The following is a 24,980-nucleotide window of genomic DNA, read 5'->3' as shown; positions in this document are numbered from 1 at the left end:
TCCTTCAGCAGGCAGGTGACGAGATGTCCAAGGAAAATCTCTTCTCTTATCTGGTTCATGCCTGTAAAAAAACCCCTCAGGCAACCCCAAACTTCCAAACCCTGCGATGCAGCTGTGCTGCTCCCTGGTACCTGCCTGGTGTTATCAGCAGTGCCCTTCATCACCCTTCCCTCTGACTCACTGGCCTCCAAGGCTAAAGATCCACTTCTTTCCCAATAACAGCAAAGCCTTCCCCCAATGACTCCGGAGCCAATTGGGTGGGAAGCCTCAAGGATGTTTTTGTAAAGACAGAACACCAACAGTGTCCCAGTCTATAATTAGGCATCTGAGCAAGTTACAGAGGATACAAGTTCAAGGAAGAAGAGAGTAAGAGAATTTTATATGCACTGCTTTGTCCAAAAAAAGATTATGAAAGGCAGAGCAAAAACTATTTACCAGTCTTAGGGGGAAAATGAAGAACACTTCATTCAGTTAAAGCCAAAGCAGATGTTCAGTTTTTGTGTCTGACCTGCTACATTGCTGCTGCCACCCAACGGGAACATCTGGACCAATTTGAAGAGCTGGGGGTGTACAAAGAGGGGAGGAAAACACCACAACTCCCCTCCTAACTTAGCACCAAAGGGGTGATTAAAAAAATACAAATTTCATGTGAACAGGTTCAACAGCCTTTCAAGAGTTCCTCTGGATGTTGCCTCTAGCTGGCAGTTCCCACACCGCTTGGTGAAGATGACTGAAATGATTGCAGTAACAAATAAAGACTTTTCTCTGATACAAAATCTAGTCCAGAGGGCTTCCTTACACAGTAAGCAGGGCACCTTGCATAACCAGGGGCTGCGTGTTGGCCCCACAAGCAGCAGCAGCTTGCGGAGAGCCACACGAAAAAAGGAGCAACGCTCCCAAGCTGCCAAGAGGAGACAGACCCAGTTCATTTCTTCTGGCAAAAGCCCATGATGGAGACCTGCTTGTTGGCTCTGCTGGCAGGAGCTGCCCCTTTCTTTGGGTTCTTCTTTTCCTCCTTTGGTTCCCTCTTGGTGGGCAGCATGGGTTGTTTTTGTGGAGCTGGTGCCTTGGGCTTGGGGAATTCATCCTCGCTGTCCGTGCAGGATTCGCTCTCGTAAACCTTCTCAGTCACTGGTGGAAACAACAGGGAAGGGAGCAGAGGATGATGACGATGGTTAAGCCATCTTTACACCAAAGACCTCCCCACTGCAGCCTTCCCATTGCACTCCTGGAAAGGAATGCTTTGGGTTCAAGGAGCACGTGTCAGACACAGGAATTAAGTCCAAAGTTAGGCAGTAGGAAATGACCTCGACTTGTGCCAAGGGAAGTTTGGGTTGGGTATTAGGGAAAAATCCTTCCCTAAAAGGGCTGTCCAGCCCTGGCACAGCTGCCCAGGGCAGTGGTGAATCCTCATCCCTGCAGGATTTAAAAGCCATGTGGACTTGGGGACACGGGCCAGTGTTGCCCCGGCAGTGCTGGAGGAACAGCTGGAGTCAATGACCTCAGAGGGCTTTTCCAACCACAGTGATCCTGAGATTCTAACTCATATGGCAAAGGCTGACCAGCAGCCATCAGCAAGTGATGAATCTGAAGGAGATCAGAATCAGTAGTTTGGCACTAGGCAATGGAACATCTACTTTATGGCTAAACCCCACCATTCTGACTTGGTCCCATTTCCACAGGGGCCAAAGCAATCAGATTTTCCAGGAATCCAGGCGAGACAACCCGGAGACATCCCCAAGCTGCTGTCACCAGCACATTGGACGGCTAGGGGAGAGCAAAGCAGACACCACCCATGTCCAGGGGCACAAAGCCTTTGGGGCAGCTTCTCTGCACAGAAAGAAGCAATGCTTCATGAAAGATCAGCCCCAGGCCGTGTCTGCAATCAGGGCTCTGCCTGAAGGGGAGTGCCAGCTCCCGGCGGTGGTGGAAAGCCCAGGGACATAAAACAACCTCACGGAAATTAAACTGGAGTCAGCCCCACTGATGAGAGCGGCCGTCAGATCCCAGCAAACGCTCTTAGATCAGCCTTCCCAGCAGTGCTCTGGGATTCTTCTAGTAAGCCATTTTTCTTTAGCAACTGTATTCTTTTAAACAGATGTCTTAACTTCCCTTCTTCTGGGAAACGGGCTTTCACTTGTATTAATGCATCAAATTAAATAAGGTTTCCTACGTCACCAGGGACTGGGAAGAGGAATGCTGTGAAATCCTCCTGGGCAGAGCTAGCAGGACCTCAGACAGGAACTGCAAACCAAGCCATCTCCCTTCAGAGGCAGCAGGCTCTTCAGGGAGCAGCTTCCCCAGACCACTGGTGAATTTAAAACCCTCATCCTGTTCTCAGCCTGTCAGGAACCGCTGGGAACTCCTGAAGCGTGCAGTTAACCCCTCCAGTGGCAGCAGCACAGCTCAGGTCAGCTTTCTTTGGCTGCAGTCTCAGCTGAACTGCAGACGTCTGTATGTGCAGCACCCATGGGTGCACAGGTGCAGTCACTGATGCCCCACTCACAGCCAGACTCTCTGAATCGGAGCAGCTCAAAGGATGGGAGCTCTAAAATGCTGTAACACAAATTTCCCTCCAATGCACGTGTGGAAATTCCAATCTCCAAGCCCCTGTGTGTCCTTTGAAGCTTCAGAAAGTGCAAGGTAGAAGCACACAAGCTTAAACCTCAGTAATTCCACTTTACTAGAGGCTAAGAGCAGGCCCTCAATCCATGGATTTCTGTTGATGCCTAGGAATGTTTCTTGTGCTTAACTCCACACACACTTTAATTGCTCAATTTCCCTCAGGGCTAATCCCTAAATTACTTTTGCTTTTTGACACCAATTCCTTGCTATTGCAGCTATTGTGAAAACCATCACTTAAAATTGTGGAGAAATATAAAGTACAGCCTCATTCTAATGTTAAGATTAAAACTTCTTAAAACCTAGATCTGGTTTAAAAATAAAAAGACAGCAGGGAGAGGAGGGGAAACCCCTCTATTTCAAAGAACAGCTAAAATTTACATTAGGCTGGGAGATTTGGAAGTCATTTAGCCTTTGAATTGTTAGGCCTGTGCACAGAAAGGGTGTGGAATGGAAGGGAGAAGAGAAACTGGACAACAGCCAGCCAGCACGTTCTGCACAACAGGCTGGAGGATTTGTAGTAGAGAACAGCATCTCCTCCCCAGCCAGATCCTCAGTATCCAGCTCCTTCCCACAGGATCTGTCTCCCAAGGGCACAGCAGGGCCTTGCATTCCCCTTTCAGAAAGGGGATATGAACTGTGAAACCAGGAGTCTGCATTTTCCAAGGGACTATGAAACCCCGGGGGGATAAAGAGCAGAGAAACAGAGGCAATATTCCCAGCTGAGCCCAGAAGAGACAGTCCTGTGCTCTGGATGCAGAGCCTGTACAACTCAGCTCCCCATCTAATGATGTTTTGTTCCATTTTCCTTCCAAGTGTTCCAATGGCTCTGTCTGGGGTGGGAGAGGAGAACACCCCCCAGGGTAACCAGCCAAAGCTGCCAGTAACTCTGTGCAAGCCCAATTCTTGGCCAAGAAAGCAGCACTGGGGATTTCAGTCCCAGTGCAGCCAGCTGCTGAGAGCCACAGCTTTGTGCTTCTCTGAAGGAGACACACCAAGTTAGTGGGAAACAGAAGATGCAGCTCTGCAGACAGGTGCAAACAGACACAGGCTGAGTCTGGGCCAGGCAGGTCCGGAGCTGGGCCAGGAATGCCCGAGTGTCTGCATGGCCACAGAGCTGGACAGCAGCACCTCATCTTCCCCAGCATGGCCTGAGCTCCACTGGCATCCCCTCAGCCCAGCCAGGCCAGGGAATCAAAGCATCCCATACAATCCAGCTGACAACAGCATTACAAAAAACACATCCTACGCTCTCACGTGTTTAAAGCGTCCAAAAAATCCACCAAAACCCAAACCAACATAGTCTGAACGTTTGCATCTCTGCTTCAATGTCAGGACATGGAGGAAACAAATGCAGTGGTGTTACACAGCTTTCTGCAGGTCACAGGAGGAAGCAGAGCCCAGTCAGGCTGGAATTCAAAGCCTCTGGCTCTCAGGACTCTCTTCCCTTCTGAAAGCAGAGCCACCCTTATCAGAAACAGAAACCCTATGAAGTATTTAAGCCCCAACTTTTTATCTGGGATACTCTATGTTTCTTTAACATATAATCAAGTTTTGCACAACTCTGGATTTATCCTCAAAGGGGAAAAAAAACCCCAACGAAGTTATCTCAGCCAGAATTTATCCCAGACCCTAAATCTCTTTCTGTACCGTCTTTAAAAGCTTGCAGCTTTGGAGAGGAGAGTAAATGAAGGTGGTAATCATGATGGCAGGAAAGAAGGGAAAAGAACTGAAGGAAAATCTGTGAATAATCAAAAAAGGGTAAGGATTCAGCTACAGCTCTGACTCCCTACCCAGACCTTCACCAGAGGCTCAGTGACCTCAGTCTGGGAGCAGGAGCTCCAAGTGGGATAACTAAGTGATTCTGTGAACCTCTTTCTATCCAGGGAGAGGCTGGCCTGTTAAAGTGGCCAATAAAGTGAGCTCCAGTGAGTGACTGTAGGGCACAACCAGTCTTACCCATGCAGCCTTCCTCTTCATCAATAAACATCTTGGATTTCAGCACGCGCTTCCTCTTCCTCTTCCTCCCTCCAGCTGACACCTGGGGGACATGGCAGCACTGTGAGAAACCAGGAGCTCCTCCCTCATTACCTGAGAGCAGGTAATCACTCCGATCTGCTCTCACCTCTGAGGATGCAGGCTCCAGCTCAGTTTTCAGAGCAGGTTCAGGGGGTGGAGATGGAGCTCTCTCTTCCTCGGGTGTGGGAGAGGGTGGGACATCTGCAAAGGAGAAGAACACCTTGATGGCACACAGGTCTGATCCTACACACTGCAGTTCCCAAAGGAAGGAGGGTGGGATAGGATGGGAGAAGTGCCCTGGGGATTTTTGGTAAGCCAAAAAAATCAGTTCCACCAAGGGAAACTTCAAAAAACCAGGCACAGGAACTGGCAGGTTTTAGCTATACATTTCAGTTACTTGTTAAAAAGAGTGACTGTAATTTGTTTAGAAATTAAATGAGGTGGAGTGTGGTGCAACAGTTGTTGCTTCACTGGTGGTGCTGCACATCCCAAACAATCCATGCTATCAGCTTAACCCAAGAATTAAGTGCAGTACACTATCACACATCCTAAAACCTTCATTTGAAAAGAAGTTCAAAAAAACCCCACAAAAATCCAAACCACTACAAAAACCAGAAGCTGACTCTCTCACTGTTTGATCTCCTTGCTCTCCTCTGGGTTCAAGGACAGGGACACCGGGCCCCACTCAACGCCACGACTGATCAAAGCAGTCAAGGACACCTTCACACGTTTGTAGGGAGCACAGTGAGCTCTGGAGCCTGTACCAGGCACGTCCAAGTGAGACAAGCAGGGCTGCAGAGCGAGGAGCGAGGCAGGGTCACCCTCCTGTGGGGCTGGCAGGGGGACAGAGCTGCGGGAGACCCAAGTGAGAAAGGCTGCCACGCAAGCGCCGGGCGGGGGCAGAGCTGGCACCGCGGGGACAAACGGCTCCTGTGACCCATTGCTTCACCCCACACGGACGTGGCTGCCTGGCTGCCCTCCTCCCACCGCGGAGCCGGGATCTGGAGCTGTCCCGAGGGACTGGGGCCGCGCGAGGAGCCGGCGCTGCCGGGCACGCAGCCAGCTGAGCTCCGCAGGTTACCGAGGGCTGCAGCGACACAGCGCCGCGCTGCCAGGGCCAGCAATAAATCACACTGCTCCAGCAGGGGCCCGGCCTCCCAGCACTGCAGAGAGCAGGCAGGGGAATGCAAACAGAGGGATAACACCACTGCGCTTCACCCTGCTCCGGGGGCACGGCCGCAGCACGGCGCTGGAAGCGTGCGCTGCCCAGGGGCTGCGGGCAGCTCTGGGCTCTGTGCCCATCCCAGTGTCACACACAGACCCTGGGCCCATCCCAGTCTCACACACACTCTGTGTCCATCCCAGTGTCACACACAGACCCTGGGCTCATCCCAGTCTCACACACACTCTGTGTCCATCCCAGTGTCACACACAGGCCCTGGGCTCATCCCAGTCTCACACACACTCTGTGTCCATCCCAGTCTCACACACAGACCCTGGGCTCATCCCAGTCTCTCACACAGACCCTGGGCCCATCCCAGTCTCACACACAGACCCTGGGCCCATCCCAGTCTCACACACACTCTGTGTCCATCCCAGTCTCTCACACAGGCCCTGGGCCCATCCCAGTGTCACACACAGACCCTGGGCCCATCCCAGTCTCACACACAGACCCTGGGCCCATCCCAGTCTCACACACAGACCCTGGGCCCATCCCAGTCTCACACACACTCTGTGTCCATCCCAGTCTCTCACACAGGCCCTGGGCCCATCCCAGTGTCACACACAGACCCTGGGCCCATCCCAGTGTCACACACAGACCCTGGGCTCATCCCAGTCTCACACACAGACCCTGTGCCCATCCCAGTCTCACACAGACCCTGGGCCCATCCCAGTCTCACACACAGACCCTGGGCTCATCCCAGTCTCACACACACTCTGTGTCCATCTCAGTGTCACACACACTCTGTGTCCATCCCAGTGTCACACACAGACCCTGGGCCCATCCCAGTCTCACACACAGACCCTGGGCTCATCCCAGTCTCACACACACTCTGTGTCCATCCCAGTGTCACACACACTCTGTGTCCATCCCAGTGTCACACACAGACCCTGGGCCCATCCCAGTCTCACACACACTCTGTGTCCATCCCAGTCTCACACACAGACCCTGGGCTCATCCCAGTCTCACACACAGACCCTGGGCTCATCCCAGTCTCACACACAGGCCCTGGGCTCATCCCAGTCTCACACACAGACTCTGTGTCCATCCCAGTGTCACACACACTCTGTGTCCATCCCAGTCTCTCACACAGGCCCTGGGCTCATCCCAGTCTCACACACAGACTCTGTGTCCATCCCAGTGTCACACACAGACCCTGGGCCCATCCCAGTCTCACACACAGACCCTGGGCTCATCCCAGTGTCACACACAGACCCTGGGCTCATCCCAGTCTCACACACACTCTGTGTCCATCCCAGTCTCACACACAGACCCTGTGTCCATCCCAGTGTCTCACACAGACCCTGTGTCCATCCCAGTCTCACACACAGACCCTGTGTCCATCCCAGTGTCACACACACTCTGTGTCCATCCCAGTGTCACACACAGACCCTGGGCCCATCCCAGTGTCACACACAGACCCTGGGCTCATCCCAGTCTCACACACACTCTGTGTCCATCCCAGTGTCTCACACAGACCCTGGGCCCATCCCAGTCTCACACACAGACCCTGTGTCCATCCCAGTCTCACACACAGACTCTGTGTCCATCCCAGTGTCACACACAGGCCCTGGGCTCACCCCAGTGTCACACACAGACCCTGTGTCCATCCCAGTGTCACACACACTCTGTGTCCATCCCAGTGTCACACATAGACCCTGGGCCCATCCCAGTGTCACACACACTCTGTGTCCATCCCAGTCTCACACACAGACTCTGTGTCCATCCCAGTGTCACACACAGACCCTGTGTCCATCCCAGTGTCACACACACTCTGTGTCCATCCCAGTCCCACACACAGACCCTGGGCCCATCCCAGTGTCACACACAGACCCTGGGCTCACCCCAGTCTCACACACAGACTCTGTGTCCATCCCAGTGTCACACACAGACCCTGGGCTCACCCCAGTGTCACACACACCCTCCCCAGACTGCCCAGCACCAAACCTGCACCACCACTGCCAGCCTGGCCTCTTTGCAAGTATCTCTGGGAGAGGACAAGCTGAGAGGGCTGAAAACCAGCCTGGTGAAAAGCCTCTGCTGTGCTCAAGCAGGGGCTGCTGAAGGCATTGTCAGTGGGCCAGCTCCAAGAGATTCCTTGGGGGAAATCTGGGCTTTTTTCAGCTTCCTTCAAACAATTTCCCCAGCTTTTGGCAGGCAGGAGGCACCTTCTCCTCACGTCAGAGTGTTTAGGACTACTATCAAGCTCTTTTATTACTTTATTATCCTCTTCTAGCCAACACAGCCCTCTGACATGTGATAACTCCTGAGTCAACCACTAGCTGCTGCCCACAGTTTGCTCAACAGCAACAGCTGCATGAAATAGATACAAGTTGGGCAACTGGACGGACCAAAGATGTAAATCCTGGCTTTGTTCGGTCTGCTCTGACCCTGCCTGGAAAAACTGTGAGAAGCTTTAGTGCTTCTGCTGCGGCTCTCCAAAACCCAGGGAGTTTGTAGGTCACAGTGCCACTGAAATCACCCTCCAAAGTGGCTGTAAAACACTTGTCAACACTGAGAAACGCTGCCTGTGTTGGTACAGCTGAGGCTGCCAAACCTCCTGTCCTCTGTGGGAGCATTTGTGGAGTTTGTTCTGGCACTGGAAGCAAAACAACCTGCAGTGACTAAGGAACCCTCATACCCATATAACTTTTTAATGAAAAATCATTTAAATGGAGAGGATTGTGCCTTATGCCCTCTGTGTGTTTCCAGCGTGGTACAATGTGCTGATGCTGCTGTAAGGAGAGCTTATTCAGGGCTGCTTTTAGTACAGACTAACACAGAACTAGGCAGAAGACCCGGCCTGACATGGAGCTGCCCATAAGCACTTCACATCAGCCATGCAGGCTGAGTTCCACCCCCACAGAACCTTGCTAAGTGTGCCTGTCGCTCCAGGCCCCCTCTTGCTCACTGGTGCTGCTGATTCAAGTTGCCCCTGCTCTCTGGATAAACCCGTTCCCAACCTTTCCAAGGACAGATGCTCTTCCAGTCCAGCTGCTGTACATATATATATATATATTTTTTTTTTTAATTTTTTTTTCATCCAAATCACAGTCTTCTACTTCTGTACTCAATATAATATTACCAGTTTGGACTCATTAAAAATATTCCAAACAATTCAAATCTGTCTTCTTTCATGTGGTTGGGTTTAGAAGGGCAAGCAGCAGGACCAAAGAGCTGAGTTCTCTCAATTCTCATTTACTCTTTTCAAAGGGCAAACCCAGTGATATCCAAATCTGTATACACGTGCTGTAATTTGCATAAATTTACAATTCTAATGCACAGCACAAAGAAGTGAAGAACAAAGAGGGTTCTGATGCAGGAGCAGCAACAGCAGTGACAAAAAACCTCCCCAGTGCCTGACCACCCTCTCGGGGGAGAACTTTTCCCTACCATCCAATCTAAACCTGCCCTGACACAGCTCCAGCCCTTCCCTCAGGGTCTATCCCTGGTCACTAAAGAGAATGTAAACCTTGGAATAAATGAGAGCAGGAGGCACCCCACTCAAAAGCATTAATTGTTAAACATGTGCTGAGGTCACACAGGTGTCCCACAGGAGACCACAGAGTTCTGACATTCCAAACTCCTGCCTGACCTCACAGGATGTGGATGAGCTGAGAGATTCCAGCCAAGCAAGGATGGGCTGATTTCAAAATTCCCTCCTCAGAGCTAAACAACTCAGCTTGTCAGCAGGGGAGTGATGAGGAAATGGAAAGACAAACATTTAAAGAAATAAATACCAAAGAGTGTGGGCATATATGTAATATATATATATATATATATTTTATAGCCACACTGAAATGGAACTAAGGCTGATCACAAGAACAGCTTCCTGAGAGATTTATCATCCTATGGAATAGTCTAAGTCGTGATACATACCTGATGAAAAAGATAATTTGCAATTATGTGGGCAGCAGGGAAACTATGAAACTATGCCTAGAGGTGGCATGGATAATGCAAAGATACCAACAGCAGCCACCTCTCCCTGGCACTGCAGATATTTCTGATGTCCTGGCTGTTGCCCATGTGCCAGCCACACAAAACGAGGAATCAGCTCTGGCTCCCCCAAGGGGCTCCACCTCCTCACCAGTACACCCCATTTGCTGTTTCACCTTCTTTTACTGGAGCTCTATGCCAAACTGGTGGTTTCAATTACTCTGTAATTGTCTGTAATGATCCCCAAGTTCCTTTCCTGAGCAGTTTGCTGGATGACTGTTTCACTTAGCACATACTCCCGAGCTCAATTCCAATTTATTTCCCAGTTATCTGTATTGAACGGCATTTGTCACCTCAATTATCCAAATTCTTTGGGATCCAGCCCTGCTGTTCCTCATTACGAGCCCAACTCTTGCCGAGTTCTGGGCACCCCACTCCTGTCACAGCACCGAGGAGACGCACAGTCGCATCGGATATGGCTCAACTGCTTTGCCTCCAACTTCCCTATTATCCCTTTTCTTTCTGCATGTCTTGCTTCCAACACTGTCTTCCAAACCCTTTCTATGAGCAGACAGAATAAAGACACTAAAAATGACCCTGTGGGGAGAGGGAGGCCACTTGTGAGTGTTCCCTCCCCACATGAACTGGCTCTGAGCAGCCCTACGGTTCTGGAAGGAGCGCTATCTTTCACAAGAGATTTGGGAACCTCCTTCCCACACAGGGGCACTGGCAGCACACTTGGTGAGGAGACAGCCAGGTCTGAGCTAAGCTTCAACAAAGACCAAATCTTTGTTTTGAGACATATCAACTCCATGCCCAAGTGCTTGCAGCACAAAGATAAACAGAAAGCTCAGGCTACAGCCATTTCCACGGTCTTTAGTCCTTTAAACTATTCTCTCAATCACTGACCAAGGGATTTGGAGAGTAATGTTTTGGAAATCAGAACCCTGACCCACATGCCTGATTGTTTACAGATCTTCTTACCTTCCTCATCACTGCTGTCAGACAGAAGTTGTTTGATTCGCTTCCTCTTTTTCTTGACATTTTCGGGATCCCTTTCCTCCTCATCATCTGACCTATCTGCTCTCTTCGTTTTACTGCCACAAAAAGTAAAGGGAAAAGAAAGGGAATGAGCACCCATCATCTCTCATGTGTGCACGAAAGCATCACGTGCACTTGGACAAGCACACTCCTCATGGAAGGAAATCAAATGCCTCTTAAAAACATGAGCATCACGTGCTCTGAACTGTACACTGTACACTGAGCTGAATGCTGAACACTCACAGCACAACCAGGCATAGGTGCACGAGCCTTTCCAGGCCTCCCATCCTTCCCCACATGCAGCTCTCCAAAACAAGGAGGATTTCTTTAGCCCCTCTGCAGTTCAGCCCAGTGCCTCACCTCGCTTGGCCACAGCAGCCTGGCAAGAGCCTACTTCTGATCTTGTCTCTTTAGCTCAGGCTCCCAGTGTCCCCAAAAGCATCACTCAGAAGCTCTTTTGACAGACTGCTTGCCACTGACTGACTATGAGGTAGTGTCTCAGAATCCTGGAGCCATTTTTAAAGACTACTGGAAAAATAAAATAGCTTCTTTCTTTTTAATGTTGGCGAGACGTGTCAGACGAACAAGCCTGGAGGCTAAAGGCCCACGTATCCTCCAGGAGCTGGGACAGCCCAAGTGGCCTTCCCAGCTCCAGGCTGCCAACACCTCCAGGCCCTTGGCTTCTTGGACAAGACTATCACTAAGACAAGCAGTTAGTGCTAGCTGCCATGGTGGGCTGGGTGGTGTGCTTACCTATTCCCTTAGAAATGGATTGAGACCACCAATTAATTACTCATAGGCCACCAGAGAGCCATCAGACTGTAGTGATTCTTTGTCTCTGTCAGTTTGGGTTGGATTAAACACAAAGGGCTGAGCTTAAAATTAACTTGGAGCCTCAGCCCAAAGTAAACCCGTGGCATTGAAAGCAGCCCTACATGAGCTATGGAGACCAACAAGCACAACTTTGTGCTGCAAGCTGTGTACATACAGGCTGGGGAATATCCCACCTTCCCTGCAGGACAGGTGCTTCTGCCAGCCCTCCCCAGGCTGCCTGCAGGGTCTCTCCCAGGCTGCTCACAGTGGGAGGCTGTCTCGTGGAAAGCCATCCCCTCCCATGTGCGATGGCACCCACGGCCCTGAGGCACTACAGCAGCAAATGGGAAAGACACACCAGGAAAGAATCCTGACAGATCAGTTTAGTCGGGTTTAACACACTTCAGTAGATGGAAACAGGAGGTGAGCCAGCAGTGTATGACCAGCCAGGTGCATGCAGGCTGTCCCCAAGCAGGGGACACAAAAAGGGACCCTGAAGGCAGACCCACCTTTTCTTGTCCTTTTGCTGAATTCTGACAGACTCTGTTTTCTTCCCAGGTTTCTCTGCTACAGTATTAGATGACTCTGGTTCTGCTACAGCAACTGAAGGCTTCACTGCTTCTTTCTCCTCCTTTGGCTGCTCAGGCACAGAGTTGGCTTTGAGTTTATCTGTGAATAAACCATTCAAAAAGAACAAACACTGGGCATTCAGTCTGAATGACAACTTACAAAGCAGCTGGCTAGCTCTGTGCACCAAGACTACAGCCAGCACTACCCATCGTGTATTTGGGGATCTAGACTGGCCAAGCTGTATCAGACATGGGAAAAAGAAGGGCATGCTTTAATTTCTAGGTGATTTTCCATGCTCCTGCTGTTCCTGATGTCAAGCCACCATGTGTGCTGCAGCAGTTAAAGCTCTGTGGAAGAGGACTGGGAGGCAGTGGCAGGAGAGGCTGCTGGGAGGGCCACAACATGGAGCCAGTGCCTTTCTGGGAGTGCTGGGAAAACAGGCTGGCTGCTTCCCTGGGCAGGGGCAAACAGCACTGGAACAACAGCTCCCTTATTTATGGTCAACAGCAGAGAGACCAAGGACCCCAGTGCTGTTAACCCAGGACTTTCTGGCACTGCTGGAACCTTTGAAGCCAGGAGAGACAGGCACGTAGGGAATAAATCTTTCTCCTGGAATCCCACCCTCTGTTCCATACACATAATCATTTCCAGTTCTGCTCAGTCTGCTCCTTCTCTGCAGCCACCCCACAGGTTGCCTCTGTGAGCTCCCTGACAGGACTCAGCAGAGAAGGGAACCCTTTGGGAATGATGGAAGGGCATCCCCAAAGCCTCCCCCATCACCACTGGGTCACCTTCACCATGCCTCTTTGGGCTCTCAGCACATGAACTTTGGTGTAGGGCTCTCCTCAGACCTTCAGAATTGACTCCAGTTAATTGTGGTGACTGTCCTTGGGCTGAGAGTGTCCTCAGCTCCCCCAGTCTCACCAAAACAGGGACTCCAAGAGTCCCAGCAGGGCTGTGCCTCATCTGCTCCGTGCTGGAACTGTCCCCTGCAAGCTCTGACAGACGTCTGTTAGAAAGTGAACTGTGCTGTTTACTCTCTCCCAAAACTCCTCTTTGAAGCCTCTTGTACTCTCTGCTGAAGGGAATCTTTGAAGGAGGTCCCACAGCCCTTTTCCAATATTCCAATATTTAAAAGCTCCAGCATCATTTCTTTTGACTTGGGTAATTCAGAAGGGACCTGCAGAGGCCACCTAGTCCAAACCTCTGCTCAAAGAGACAGGCCACCCCTCAATTTCATTCTCCATGCATCAGTCCTTCAGCTTTTAGGAAAGAAATTAACCCTAAAACTAACAATGGGCTCCTCAGTGCTGTGTGATGAAAAGCAAGCACCATTAGCATGCCCTGCAAAACAGGTTTTGGCAAACATCTCACCAATAGCTGGTCTTCCAGCCAGGAGAACTCACTTTAAATCAGATTTCTTCTGCACTGAAAATCCTTCCTGGGTTAGTCTGCTCAAATATGTCATTTTAATTGATCTCCCTCCAGCAAGCTTTTTGTCTGAAAAATTCCACTGAAAACTCCTAATTTTTGCTTTAAAAGCTGTGTGCTAAAACATTAACCCCTTTGAGTGCAAAAGAGCAGAAGAAAGTATGGAAAATTATTAGGAAAGAGGGGATATAAAGAAAATCCAATGAGTTTGGTAGAGTGGGGATGGGGAGGAAGAGTTCTGCTTCTTTCTGCATGGCTCTAGTACAAAACACTTGATTCTACTGATTATTTTTAAATTTCTACCCAGCTTAAATAAAGTATAATTAAAAAAAAAAAACAACCCTTCAAATAATCCTCAGGTTTGGGGTTTTTTTTGATTTGTTGGTTTGTTTTTTTAACTACAACAGGCTGTTCCCTGACCATGATGGCCTCTGAAAACAGAAAAGCACTTACTCATTGCAGCTTTTCCAAAGAAGTTGTTCATGATGCTGTTCTTTGTTAGTGGCTTGCTGCTTGCTGCAGACACCTGGAAGCAAAGAGGGGAATAATAAGCACAGGAATTGCTCCCAGCCCTCAAGGTGCACAGCAAAATAATAGATAGCATTTGCTCCCACTGCCTTAGATTTTAGCAGATTTAGCAAATTCTCTGTTTTGGAGAATTTGAAGGTACTCCCTAGCCACCACATGCATCAAAGGGGCCAGAGCGAGTTCCTGAGGACTCCTTAGCCAGGCCTGCAGATCTGACTTGGGGCACATTCATTCCCATTACTGAAATAATGCTTGGGACTAGGGTCAGCTCCCAGGAGAGAACTGCTCTGTTTGCAAGCCATCAGTGCCTCAGTGCACAGCAGCCAACAGAGGAAAGGCCAGGGATTGGCCAAACCAAGGAGGCTTTATCCAGCTCCTCTGGCACCTAGGCTGTTTGCAAGGAAACATCACTGCTCTGCTGCACCAATGCAACCACCACAGTGAGAACTCACACCCACACACACCCACACCACCAAAGAAAGTACAGCCTCCTAATCCAGCTTATTTTCATGCAAATAAAAGGTAACCAGACACTAAAGTTCCCAAAATACACACACTTCTCCAGTTCTAAACTCCCTGTAAAAACCAGAGAAAGGAACCCAAACGTTCTCAGTTGTTATGGAAAGGCCAAACCGTCCACAGGGAGTGTTACCATTTTAACATTTAACCATTTTTCTGGCCACATTGCTTTAAAAACAATTATAGCAATTAAAATGAAAACTTAATCCTATCCTGGAAAAGCAGCAGTCCAGAAGATAAACAATTTAGTCTTGCACAGGTCAAGCTCTGAAACTTCCCTCACCCACCAAGTTTAAACACCTTGATACTTTTAAGATCTGGGCTTCTCAGGTTTCACTTATTGCTCAAAACAAATCCTTTTAAGCACAATGGAGAGAGCAAGATCCTCAGCTGGTGTGTACATTGGGACAGCTGGAGACAGCAGAGCAATTGTAGCTATGCTGCCTGAGATCCGGCTCATGGGGGAATGTCAAAGCTATGGCAAACACCCTTCTGTGGGGACACCCAGAGTGTGGCACGAGGGGATTTTGCCCAGGTGACAGTTAAACACTTCCACAGGAGCCCTGAGCACTCCCAGTGGGAGGTGGGCTCGGCAGGAGGAGCAGTGCAGGGGTGGCTGAGCTCCCCAGGCGGTGTGTGAGTGGATGGTTAACGCCATGCTGAGGTAACTTACACCTGGGGCCTCCTTGGCCTCTGCCTTGGCCTCCTTAGCTGTGTCCTGGCCTTTGGCTGCTGCTTTGGCTGCAAACATGCCCATGATGCCTTTCTGCTGCTGTGCAGGGGGCTTGGCAGCCCGGGGCCCGTGGCCATTGACGGTGCTGGTGGCATCGGGGTCCCTCTGCCTCGGGGGGCTCTGCGCGGGCGCCGGCGCTTGGGGGGGCTCGGGCGGCGTCCTGGGCACGGCGGCGGCGCAGTGGATGGCACTGAACCTGTGGCATGGATGCAGGCAGGGAGGGAAAAACCCCATTAGCCTCCTCAGCTCTGGGTGCTCACCTCGCCTTCCCCCCTCCTGCAGGCTCCCCCGGGCCTGCGCTCTCCTGTTATGGAAAAAGGAGCAATTGAATCTGTGCGTGGGACAAGAAAGAAAGGCTGGCACAGAGCAAGAGACCTCTGATGAAAATATCAGCTGAACCTGTCAGCAAGAGCCACAGTATTCATGTGTCAAACAAGCTGTGCAGCTTTCCTGGGGCCTAAAAGCCTTCTCCACACCCAGGCTGGACAAGGAGCAGGCTGCATTTTATTCCTAAACAGGTTATGCTCTCTAAAGCCTGTGGCAGAAGTTGTATGGCTGTGTGAGGACCTAAAACCCATTTACAGCTTCCTGATGCTCTGACAAAGCCCACAGCTGCTGCAACAAGCAGCCCCACTCGGCCAGGTAGGCAAACCCCAGCTGAAACTGAACTATTGAAATGGCTCAGAAAATATCCTCGGCATTCTGATTTAACTGCACAAAGTCATTTCCAAATAATCCCTGAGAGCAAGAAGCAGCTTGGATTATAATGGTCTGAAACTTGATTGTTTGGGGATGCAGAGACACAAGAACCAACTGACGTGCTCACAGTTACAGCACAGCTCACTGACAGACAGGAATAGCAGCTCCCAAAAATAGCTGAACTCTGCTCCCCACTGTGCAAATCACAGGCGACGCTTTCCAGATTTCCCACAGAAATGCCACAAAAGAGCCCAGCTCACGCCTCCCAGCCCACTGAATTACACAGCATATTTTCATTTGCCTAAGAAATGAAGCAGCCTTCTGCCAGTTCACTTCTGTGCCTCAGCACTAGCTGCTCGCGTGCACAGTCCACTTCTACTCCCATCAGGATCTGTATTAACAAAACAACACCAGCTCCACAGCATTCCCAGGCTGCAGCAGCAACCTCCTGACATTCAAACCTTTAAAGGAAGGAAAACAGACATTGAAGGAAAATAATCCTACTCTCCTTTACACTTTCAATCTGTTTTTAACGTGGTTAATAATACAGCTCTCAGGGCAGCGTGATCTCCTGCTCTAAACACCACCAACCCTTCAATATATAACATTGTCACAAATAATATTGTCAGTGGTTATGCTGATGTGCAGCAGAGCTCAGCTAACCTTCCCATATTTCCAAGTCTGCTTGCCTTGATGCTGATGTGTCACTATACCTTCATGGGCTTGACCTAAAATTCACTAAATAACCACAGAAAAAACAGGCAATAGTTGGACTATGCTCTGCAAACAAGGAGCTACTTCTGTTTGGAAAGCTGGGAATGGCAACAGGCATTAAACCCAGATACTGGTATTAGTTAGTACATCTAACCACCTCCACTGTCTTCACTGCAAAGCAGGTCCCACAGAAACCCAGAGGAGAACAAAGATCCTTGTCCCAGAGCTGTGAAATATCTGCGCAGACAGGGAGGCTCTGTTTGCTACACACCTCACACAATCAAACCTCTGGCTTTTGCAGGTCCTGCAGGAATCTTTTCCCAAGTGTCACAGACAATCCATGCAGCTGACAAGAGAGGGGGAATGGGATCAATCTGTATTTACTTCAGCCAGGTCACAAATGAAGAAGGTGCACTTTTTCTTAGTTTCCTTGGGAAATCCTGCTTCAAAGCTGGATTTACAGGCAGGCTTCAGAGAGCTGTGTCAGAGCCTGGATTATCTAAACCTTCTGTAAGTTTAAATCCCAAAGGATACAAGCATCCCTAAGGCACAATGTGGATCACCGTGCTGGGGTGCCTGAGAGTGACCAGAGTGGAACAAGGCAATTGCAGCCACACCCAGGGCACGTGGCTCTGCCGAGGTGGGATCACCCAGCTCCTTCCAGGGCATCCACCCAAACACACAGCTCCTATTTTCTCTGCCACTCTCTTGTCAACACTCTGGATAGAGGCACATTTCTCCTCTCAGATTCTATACTCTTCCTATGACACACCCTTCAGGCATCCCCTTCAAACCAGATTGGTCATGGCACCGTGCATCCCCATGACTTCAAGCTGAAGCTGTCCTGGTGGGAACAGCACACAAGTGAGAAGCTGCAGCTGCTCAGGAGGGAGCCAGTGACTCCTGGGGGCTGCATCCCTCCCAGCTCTGCTCCAGCTCCACCAGCAAGGACACTGGTGCTGCCTGGACTGCTCTGTGTGCTTCTCCTACATCTCAGAGATCACAGCCTACTCTGAGCTGCAACAAACCCACAGAGAACAAAGCCCAGCTCCTGGAGAAGGAGTTCCTGTGAGACATCTTCAGAGAACTGGACTGGATGAGTCCAGAAGATGAGAACACAGTTTCACAAAACAGAAAGCAAACTCCTGTAAATGCTTTGCTGAGCACATCATTCATGGTTTTATCAATTTTGTCTTCCTGTGTGGCTGAGAACTGGATTAAAATGTCGTGATTAAGTGTGGCCTGGGAAAGAGAGCAATGTTTGCAGCCATAAGACAAGCAAGGCACTGGAACAGTCTCCTTGTCAGAGTAAGGACCAAGTGAACCAGCTGTGAGCTCAGTTTGCACAACAGCCACACAATGTGCTCTTTGGGCACTGCTCTGGCAGGACTTTGAGGATATCTTTTCCCAGCCTTCTAGAAGTCCAGGCCTATCTAGTGAGCACTGAAGGGGAGTCTGGAAGTGCTTCAGAAGGCAAAGGGAGCCAGGACTCACTCACTTGCTGCAGTGCTGCAGGTTTGCTTTGACGATGTCGTAGTCGGTGTTGTAGAGGGGGGAGCTGTCCTTGAGCAGGGCCTTCTGGATGCTGTACACGTGCACGCTGGCAATTGTGGACAGCTTGGACTTCATTGCTGGGGAAAAAGAGAGGAAAAGAAAAAAGCCCTCTATTGGTACACCCAGAAAGACTGGCAGACTACTTGACAGCAAAACATGAATACAAAAAGGCCCGACCACACCTTCTCCCAACGCTCACTAACGAGGAATTCAAGGCAGCAAACTCCACAGGCCTGTCACGTTTTCCACTACACACTCTTGGGCTTACGAGGGATCTCTCTGTGTTTGCCTTCCAAACATCCAGTGTTTGGGATGCAGAATAGCTGAGGGAGTACCTAAAGCTGAGGCAGAAGGTAGCTGGTCACTGCTCTCTGCCCCTGGGGCTGTGTCCAGCACCACAGTGTCACCCCTGGAATGAAAACTTTATCTCTTTCATGCTACTCAGACTGCAACCCCCTTGAGACGAGGGTTGGCTTTCAGGAATTCTTTGTTCATTGCTTATATTGTTCTTTCCACAGAGTCCTGGTCTGAGGCTGAGCTTCTAGGCACTGTAAAAATACACACAGTAATCATTTCTTGGGGCCAGTCCTAGACTATGCAGCCCTACTCCCATCAAAAATCTCAGCCTCTTCCAAATATAAGTCATACCTTTGGCCTGCCTTCCAATACAAAAACCATGAGCAACCCTTTCCTCCACAGCAAAACAGCGTTACACAGCACACATAACTCAACAAACATGACACAGAGTAGCTGCACTGCCTGACAATCTCCTGCTCTGAGGAAAACAGCCTGAGCTAGAAATCCACTTCAGATTTCCAACAACGCAAGTCCTTCAAACAAAGTGAGGTCATTAGCTCACATCCTGAAGGTCACAAATACCACAGTGTGCTCTCAAGTGCCAAAGATGTTATTTGAAAGTGATGAAGAGCCTGAAGCTGCGTTTCAGTTCTGTGGGTAAGATTTCATCAGCAGGACCAGAAAGATGGTGAGACAACAGACAGTGCACTCAGCAGTGTTGCAATGGGGGTTTTTCCACCTTGCACTCACAAAAGTGAGGTAAATGTTCCATGAGAAGGTCTTAACACCCACGGGACTCGGAGCAAAGACTGCAACTGCACTGAACAAATAACCACAATTACCAGTTTCAGCATTCTTGGGGGGCCTGAAGGCTCCCAATTGTTCTGAGACTCTACTGCTGTATTGCTGTCTCCCTGCTGTCAGTGGCAGGGAGGTGGAAAAGAACCACTGACAAAAAAAAAAAAATCAGACTCAATTCACAAGCCTGAAGGTATTCAGCTGCTGGCTCAGATACGCCAAATTCTGAGAAACAGCTGGTACAAAAAGTACACACCTGACCCCAAGAGCCGGGCTGGGCATTTACGTGCAGATGGCAAGTTCTGAGCTTTGCTCGTTTTGCTGTTCTTTCAAAGAAAAAAGTTAAAGCCACAAGACTTTCCCAGCCTGCTTACCTTCCAGTTTATCCTCCCTCACTACTGCGACCTTGTGGCACTGCAAAAAAGAAACACAAAACCTCTTTAAAGCTCAGGTTGTATACAAGACTGCTACTTTCAGCTATTAAATAACAAAGTCTAATGATTATTGTAGCACAGAACTGTGCCAATGCCTTTAAACACTCATCAGTTTTTAAAGCTATGAAACGTGCTCTCTGGCCAGTCTTTAAAGTCTATACCTCTCCAGGACATCCAACAGGTTGTGGTTAATACTGGGAGGATCCAGAGAGACAGACTGAAAACCCCACCACTAATTCTGTGTTAAACAGAAACCATGGACCTGTCTGAAATCAGGGAAAATCCTGTTAAATTCAGGCTATAAACATGACACTGCCTGTGCAGCTTTAGTTAAATACATCCCATTTTACAGAACTAAAGCAATGAATAACTACCTTCCATTTCAGGCAGATTTGGGGATTAAAAGACAATATTCCATGCATGTGACCCAGTTTATTATTTAGGAGAACAAAAAAAAAGGTTTGTTGTTGTCTTTTTTCCAATCTACAAATAAAAGCCAGGACACCCTGAGATTTACTATTCCTAAAAGAAGACTGGATCATATTGTAATAGGTATTTGTAATATATTGTAATAGGTATTTTAAAACACTCAGTGGGATGTCAAAGGCAGTTAGTGTTTGGCTTTAAAATTTATCTGTGGGCAAAGGGGAGCAGACACTGAATTTTCTCATCTTCTTTTAAAAACCTCTGGGGTATCTGCCTGAAGTTTTAGCTGACATTCCTGAAAATCTGACAGGCAGCAATGAAGAAAAAGAAATTAATTAAGCAGCAATTCCTTTGCTTAATAAGCTGAGGCGCTTTAAATATAAAACACTGTAAATTAATTTAAGTTTCTTTGGTTTACCAGGATTAAAAAGTTGCTTTAATTAGGCAACAAAAGAGCATGTGGCAAGAAAAACCACAGGCAGGTAAGACAATAACCAGAGATTGGCAGTCTGAGTGCAGAAAGCAGCAAGGAAAGAGCAGCGTTAAGGGGAGCGCTCCAGAGGGATTTCCATGGCTCTCCCTGCAGGAGTGCTGCAGCTGCATCCGCAGCATTCCGGCTACACCTACTGCCAGCAGGCAGCAGTGCAGGGCTCTCCCAACTGATTTGAATATAATGGGGGACAGAAGTCACCTTCATATAGCTTCCCTTGGTGGAAGATTCCCTGCCTGTGCCAAGGGACTGCAATAACACGAGTTTTAAACCATCCAAACCATCCAGCAACACTGTGATCTTATTTTGAAAACACACAGGCTGCTAAGACAGAGTTAACAAATAATTATTTGTTCCTACGTCAGAAGTCACCTGTTTGCTTCAGATACAGTAAATACACCAGCACAGGTTGGCAGTCCCCTGGACAGCTCTAGTGAGTCAAGAGATTTGTTATTTTCAAAGGAAATGGGGGGAAAACCTTGAACTCAACCTTAAACTTGAGCTGTAAATGTGACACTACTCGTGCAACTTTAAATATTCCATCATACAGAACTAATGCAGTAAATAATAACCTTCCAATGCAGGCAGATTTGGAGACTGACAGAATATTTCATGCATGTGAAACAGTTTGTTGTTTAGGAGAACAAAAAAAAGGTTTGCTGGGTTTTTTTCCAATCTACAAATAAAAGCCAGGACACCCTGAGATTTACTATTCCTAAAAGAAGACTGGATCATATTGTAATAGGTATTTGTAATATGTTGTAATAGATATTTAAAAACACTCAGTGGGATGTCAAAGGCATTTAGTGTTGGGCTCTTAAATTTGTGGGCAAAGGGGAGCAGACACTGAATTTTCCCATCTTCTTTCAAAAACTTCTGGGGTATCTGCCTGACATTTTAGCTGACACTCCTGAAAATCTGACAAGCTAAGTACATTAAGCAGCAGTTCCTATGCTTATTCAGCTGAAGCACTTTAAATGCAGAATGCTGCTAATAAATTCCTGTTTGTTTTGTTCACCAGGACTAGAAAGCTGGTTTGATAAGACAGCTTGAGCTGTAGGTGTGCTGCTCTGTTGGTTACCATTCCCTGCCACGTCAGCTGTCCCTCCAAGCCCCCCTCAGGCACTGCCAGGCCACAGCAGAGCCTGGCACGTGGCTAAGCTGACCTCAGAAGGGCCCCTCCACAAGGCTGTGTGATCTCTGCTGCCCAACAGCAGCGAGGGCACGGAGCGGGGTGCTGGCAGGGTCTGAGGGAATTGGTGAGGAACCCTGGGGTGTTATCCAGCACTCTGCTCCCAAACCATGGCCAGCTGATCCTTCTGCCTGCTGGGACAGACCCTGAGGCTCCTTCTGTCCCTGCCCAGGAGCCCTGGCACAGTGCAGCCCCTGCTGCAAGGAGCCAGTGCAGCTCTGACCCCAGGAGCACAGAAGGAGGCAGGAGACACCACAGGAAAGGCTCCCAGACAGACGGAGCCCAGAGAGAGGGGAAGCACTCACAACGTGTCCATTCTGGAGGAGGTTCCCTGCCAGCAGGTAGGTGACGTGGAGCTGAGCTCCCGAGTTCTCCCTGCGCTTCCTCTCCACGTAATCGTAGAGCATCCTGCACAAAAGAAACCAGGGTCAGCCAGAGAGCAAGGGAGAGCAGAGAGCCTGCCAGGGAGAGACTGCACACACTGCAGAGCCAGCCTGGCATGATGGACACTGCCAACAGGAACACGGTTTGCTCAGGATTCATTTTATTTCCGAAGGGTTAATTTTCTGAGACCCTTGCTCCTCTGCCACTGTGCAGAATCCCTGTCCAACATCTAGAGAAACCAAAGGGCAAATACATTTAATAGTGTATATAATATATAATAATACATGTAATTAATATAATGTAATGTAATGAAATGTAATGTCATATAATATATATTATATATAATACATAATATTATAGATGTCATAAATTATATATTATATATATAATTTATATAATGATGTATTTTTAATTTAAAAATACATTTAATAGTATCTATAATATATTGTATACATAATACAGATAATAATGTATTTTAGTATAAAAATGCATTTATATTATAATAAAACATATAATAATACATAATAAAACATATAATATAATATAATATAATATAATATAATATAATATAATATAATATAATATAATATAATATAATATATTCCATAGATAGAATATATTCCATAGATATATTGCATCTATAATATACTATATAATAATATATATTATTTCTATATAATAGGTATATTATATATAATATATATAATATTACATATAATGTCTTTTTTTAGTATAAAAACACGTTTACTAATATATAATACATATAATAATACCTATAATATATAATAATATATATATTACATATATATTACATCTATAATATACTATATAATAATATACTACAATATCTATATATAATATATGTATTATATATAATAACACATAGAATAATGTAATTTTTAGTATATTATATCTACTAATACATATAATAATGTATTTTTTAGTATAGAAATACATGTAATAGTGTGTAACAGTGGGTCTCACAGCCCCTGGGCAGCTTGTTCCCAAGCCTCTCCTCCAGAAAGGCATTCCTGCAGTCCCTGAGAGAGGAACTGGGGACTCTTTGGTGCATCCCTGCCCAGCAGGGCAGGCAGGCACAGGGAGTGACAGGGCTGAGAGGACAGGCAGGGCTGGTAATGCTCTCCAGAGGAATATTTTAAGGGGATGGGAGCAGGAATGAGCGTGGAACTGACGGGAATTGTGCAGGCTCTGGGGGATGCAGGACACCTACTGTTTGGCCTGGTTCACGTGGACGCCCAGCGTGTAGCTCAGCCATTTGTAGGTCACCTGGAAAAGGAAAAAAACCAAAAAAAACACTTCAGTAAGGAAACCTCGGCCTCTCAGTTCAATCAGTGGAATTCCTTAGACGCCCTTCTCCCTTCCATGGCAAAAGTGAGAGCCCGTGGACACCCGTGCCTCACTGAGCACTCTGAATTCCTAGGAGCTGTCCCAAAAGGTGTGGGGGGAATTTCTGCTCCTCTCCTGGCCCGGGAACACCACCGTGCCAATCTCAGGATGTCAGGGCTGCAATCCCAGCCCTGCCCTGTCATTTTGAGCAGCTACATCCTTGACACCTGCTCCTGCTCTGCCCTTTTAAACCATGCCCCAGGCTCCGGCCTGCAAACACAACAATTAAATTCTTGTTTGGCTACATTGTTCTTGGAACAAGCCACAAAGCCACAGGCTGAGAACGTTCACATTGACAGACAAGTTGCACCAACTTTGCCGCACCATTTTCTGGGCAAAACCCATTTTCATTTCATTTCATTTCATTTCATTTCATTTCATTTCATTTCATTTCATTTCATTTCATTTCCAAATGAATTTTTGAAATAAACGTGGAAAGGAACAGACCCACGCAGAAAACCATCAGCTTTCTGAACTGCCTTCAAAACAGTTAAGGAAGGGGGGAAGAGAGGAAACAGGGGGAGAGGAGGAAGAGAGGGGAGGAAGAGGAAGAAGGAAGGGAAAAGGAGGAGGAAAAGGGGGAGAAAGAAGAGAAGGGTGAATGTAAAGAGGCGAGAAGGAGGAGGAAAGGGAGGTGGAAGAAGGAGGGGAGAAGGGAAGAGGAAGGAGAGAAGGAAAGGTAAGGAGGAGAAGGAAAGGGGAAGGAGAGAGAAGAGAAGGAGGAGAAGGAAAGGGGAAGGAGAGAGAAGAGAATGAGGAGGAGGAAAGGAAAGGGGCAGCGGAAGGCACAGCGGGTAGGAAAGGAGGCAGCGGGGCAGGGGAGGCGGCGGGGGGAGCAGGCCGCGGGAGGTGCAGCGGGCAGGGGGAACAGGGGGAGCAGGGGGAGCAGGCGGCGGGCGGGCAGCGGCGGCACTCACGACGCGGTTGTGGTCGGTGACGAACTCGTCGATGTTCTCCAGGTACAGCTCGTCCGCCGCCATGGCCGCGCCGGGCCCGCGCTTCCCGCCCCGCGCCTCAGCGCCGCGCGCGCGCCGCCGCCATGGCAACGGCCCGCCAACCACGGCGGCCGCGCGGGGACACGCCGCGGGAAACGCGAAGGCCCAACCGGACCGGTGCCGGCGCTCGACTGAAATAAAAATGAAATAAACGAA

At 48.7% G+C, this 24,980-nt stretch overlaps 1 protein-coding gene across 1 annotated transcript; it reads right to left on the bottom strand.

The window, feature by feature from the left end:
- Positions 1-299: 299 nt before the first annotated feature.
- On the bottom strand, positions 300-24,860 carry POLD3 (DNA polymerase delta 3, accessory subunit). Its single transcript, XM_036404215.1, has 12 exons — positions 24,747-24,860; positions 23,654-23,709; positions 22,344-22,446; positions 19,871-19,910; positions 18,346-18,478; positions 15,375-15,630; positions 14,108-14,180; positions 12,163-12,322; positions 10,784-10,896; positions 4,748-4,842; positions 4,582-4,663; positions 300-1,131 (listed from the first exon to the last, which is right to left on the bottom strand). Exons 1-12 carry the CDS (start codon positions 24,807-24,809, stop codon positions 926-928), a joined length of 1,380 nt encoding a protein of 459 aa, XP_036260108.1. The 5' UTR covers positions 24,810-24,860; the 3' UTR covers positions 300-925.
- Between the last annotated feature and the right edge of the window lie 120 nt (positions 24,861-24,980).

The sequence above is a fragment of the Molothrus ater genome, chromosome 2, assembly GCF_012460135.2.
Source record: "Molothrus ater isolate BHLD 08-10-18 breed brown headed cowbird chromosome 2, BPBGC_Mater_1.1, whole genome shotgun sequence".
NCBI classification, from domain to species: Eukaryota; Metazoa; Chordata; class Aves; order Passeriformes; family Icteridae; genus Molothrus; species Molothrus ater.
This window is presented reverse-complemented; position numbering and strand designations above follow the sequence as displayed.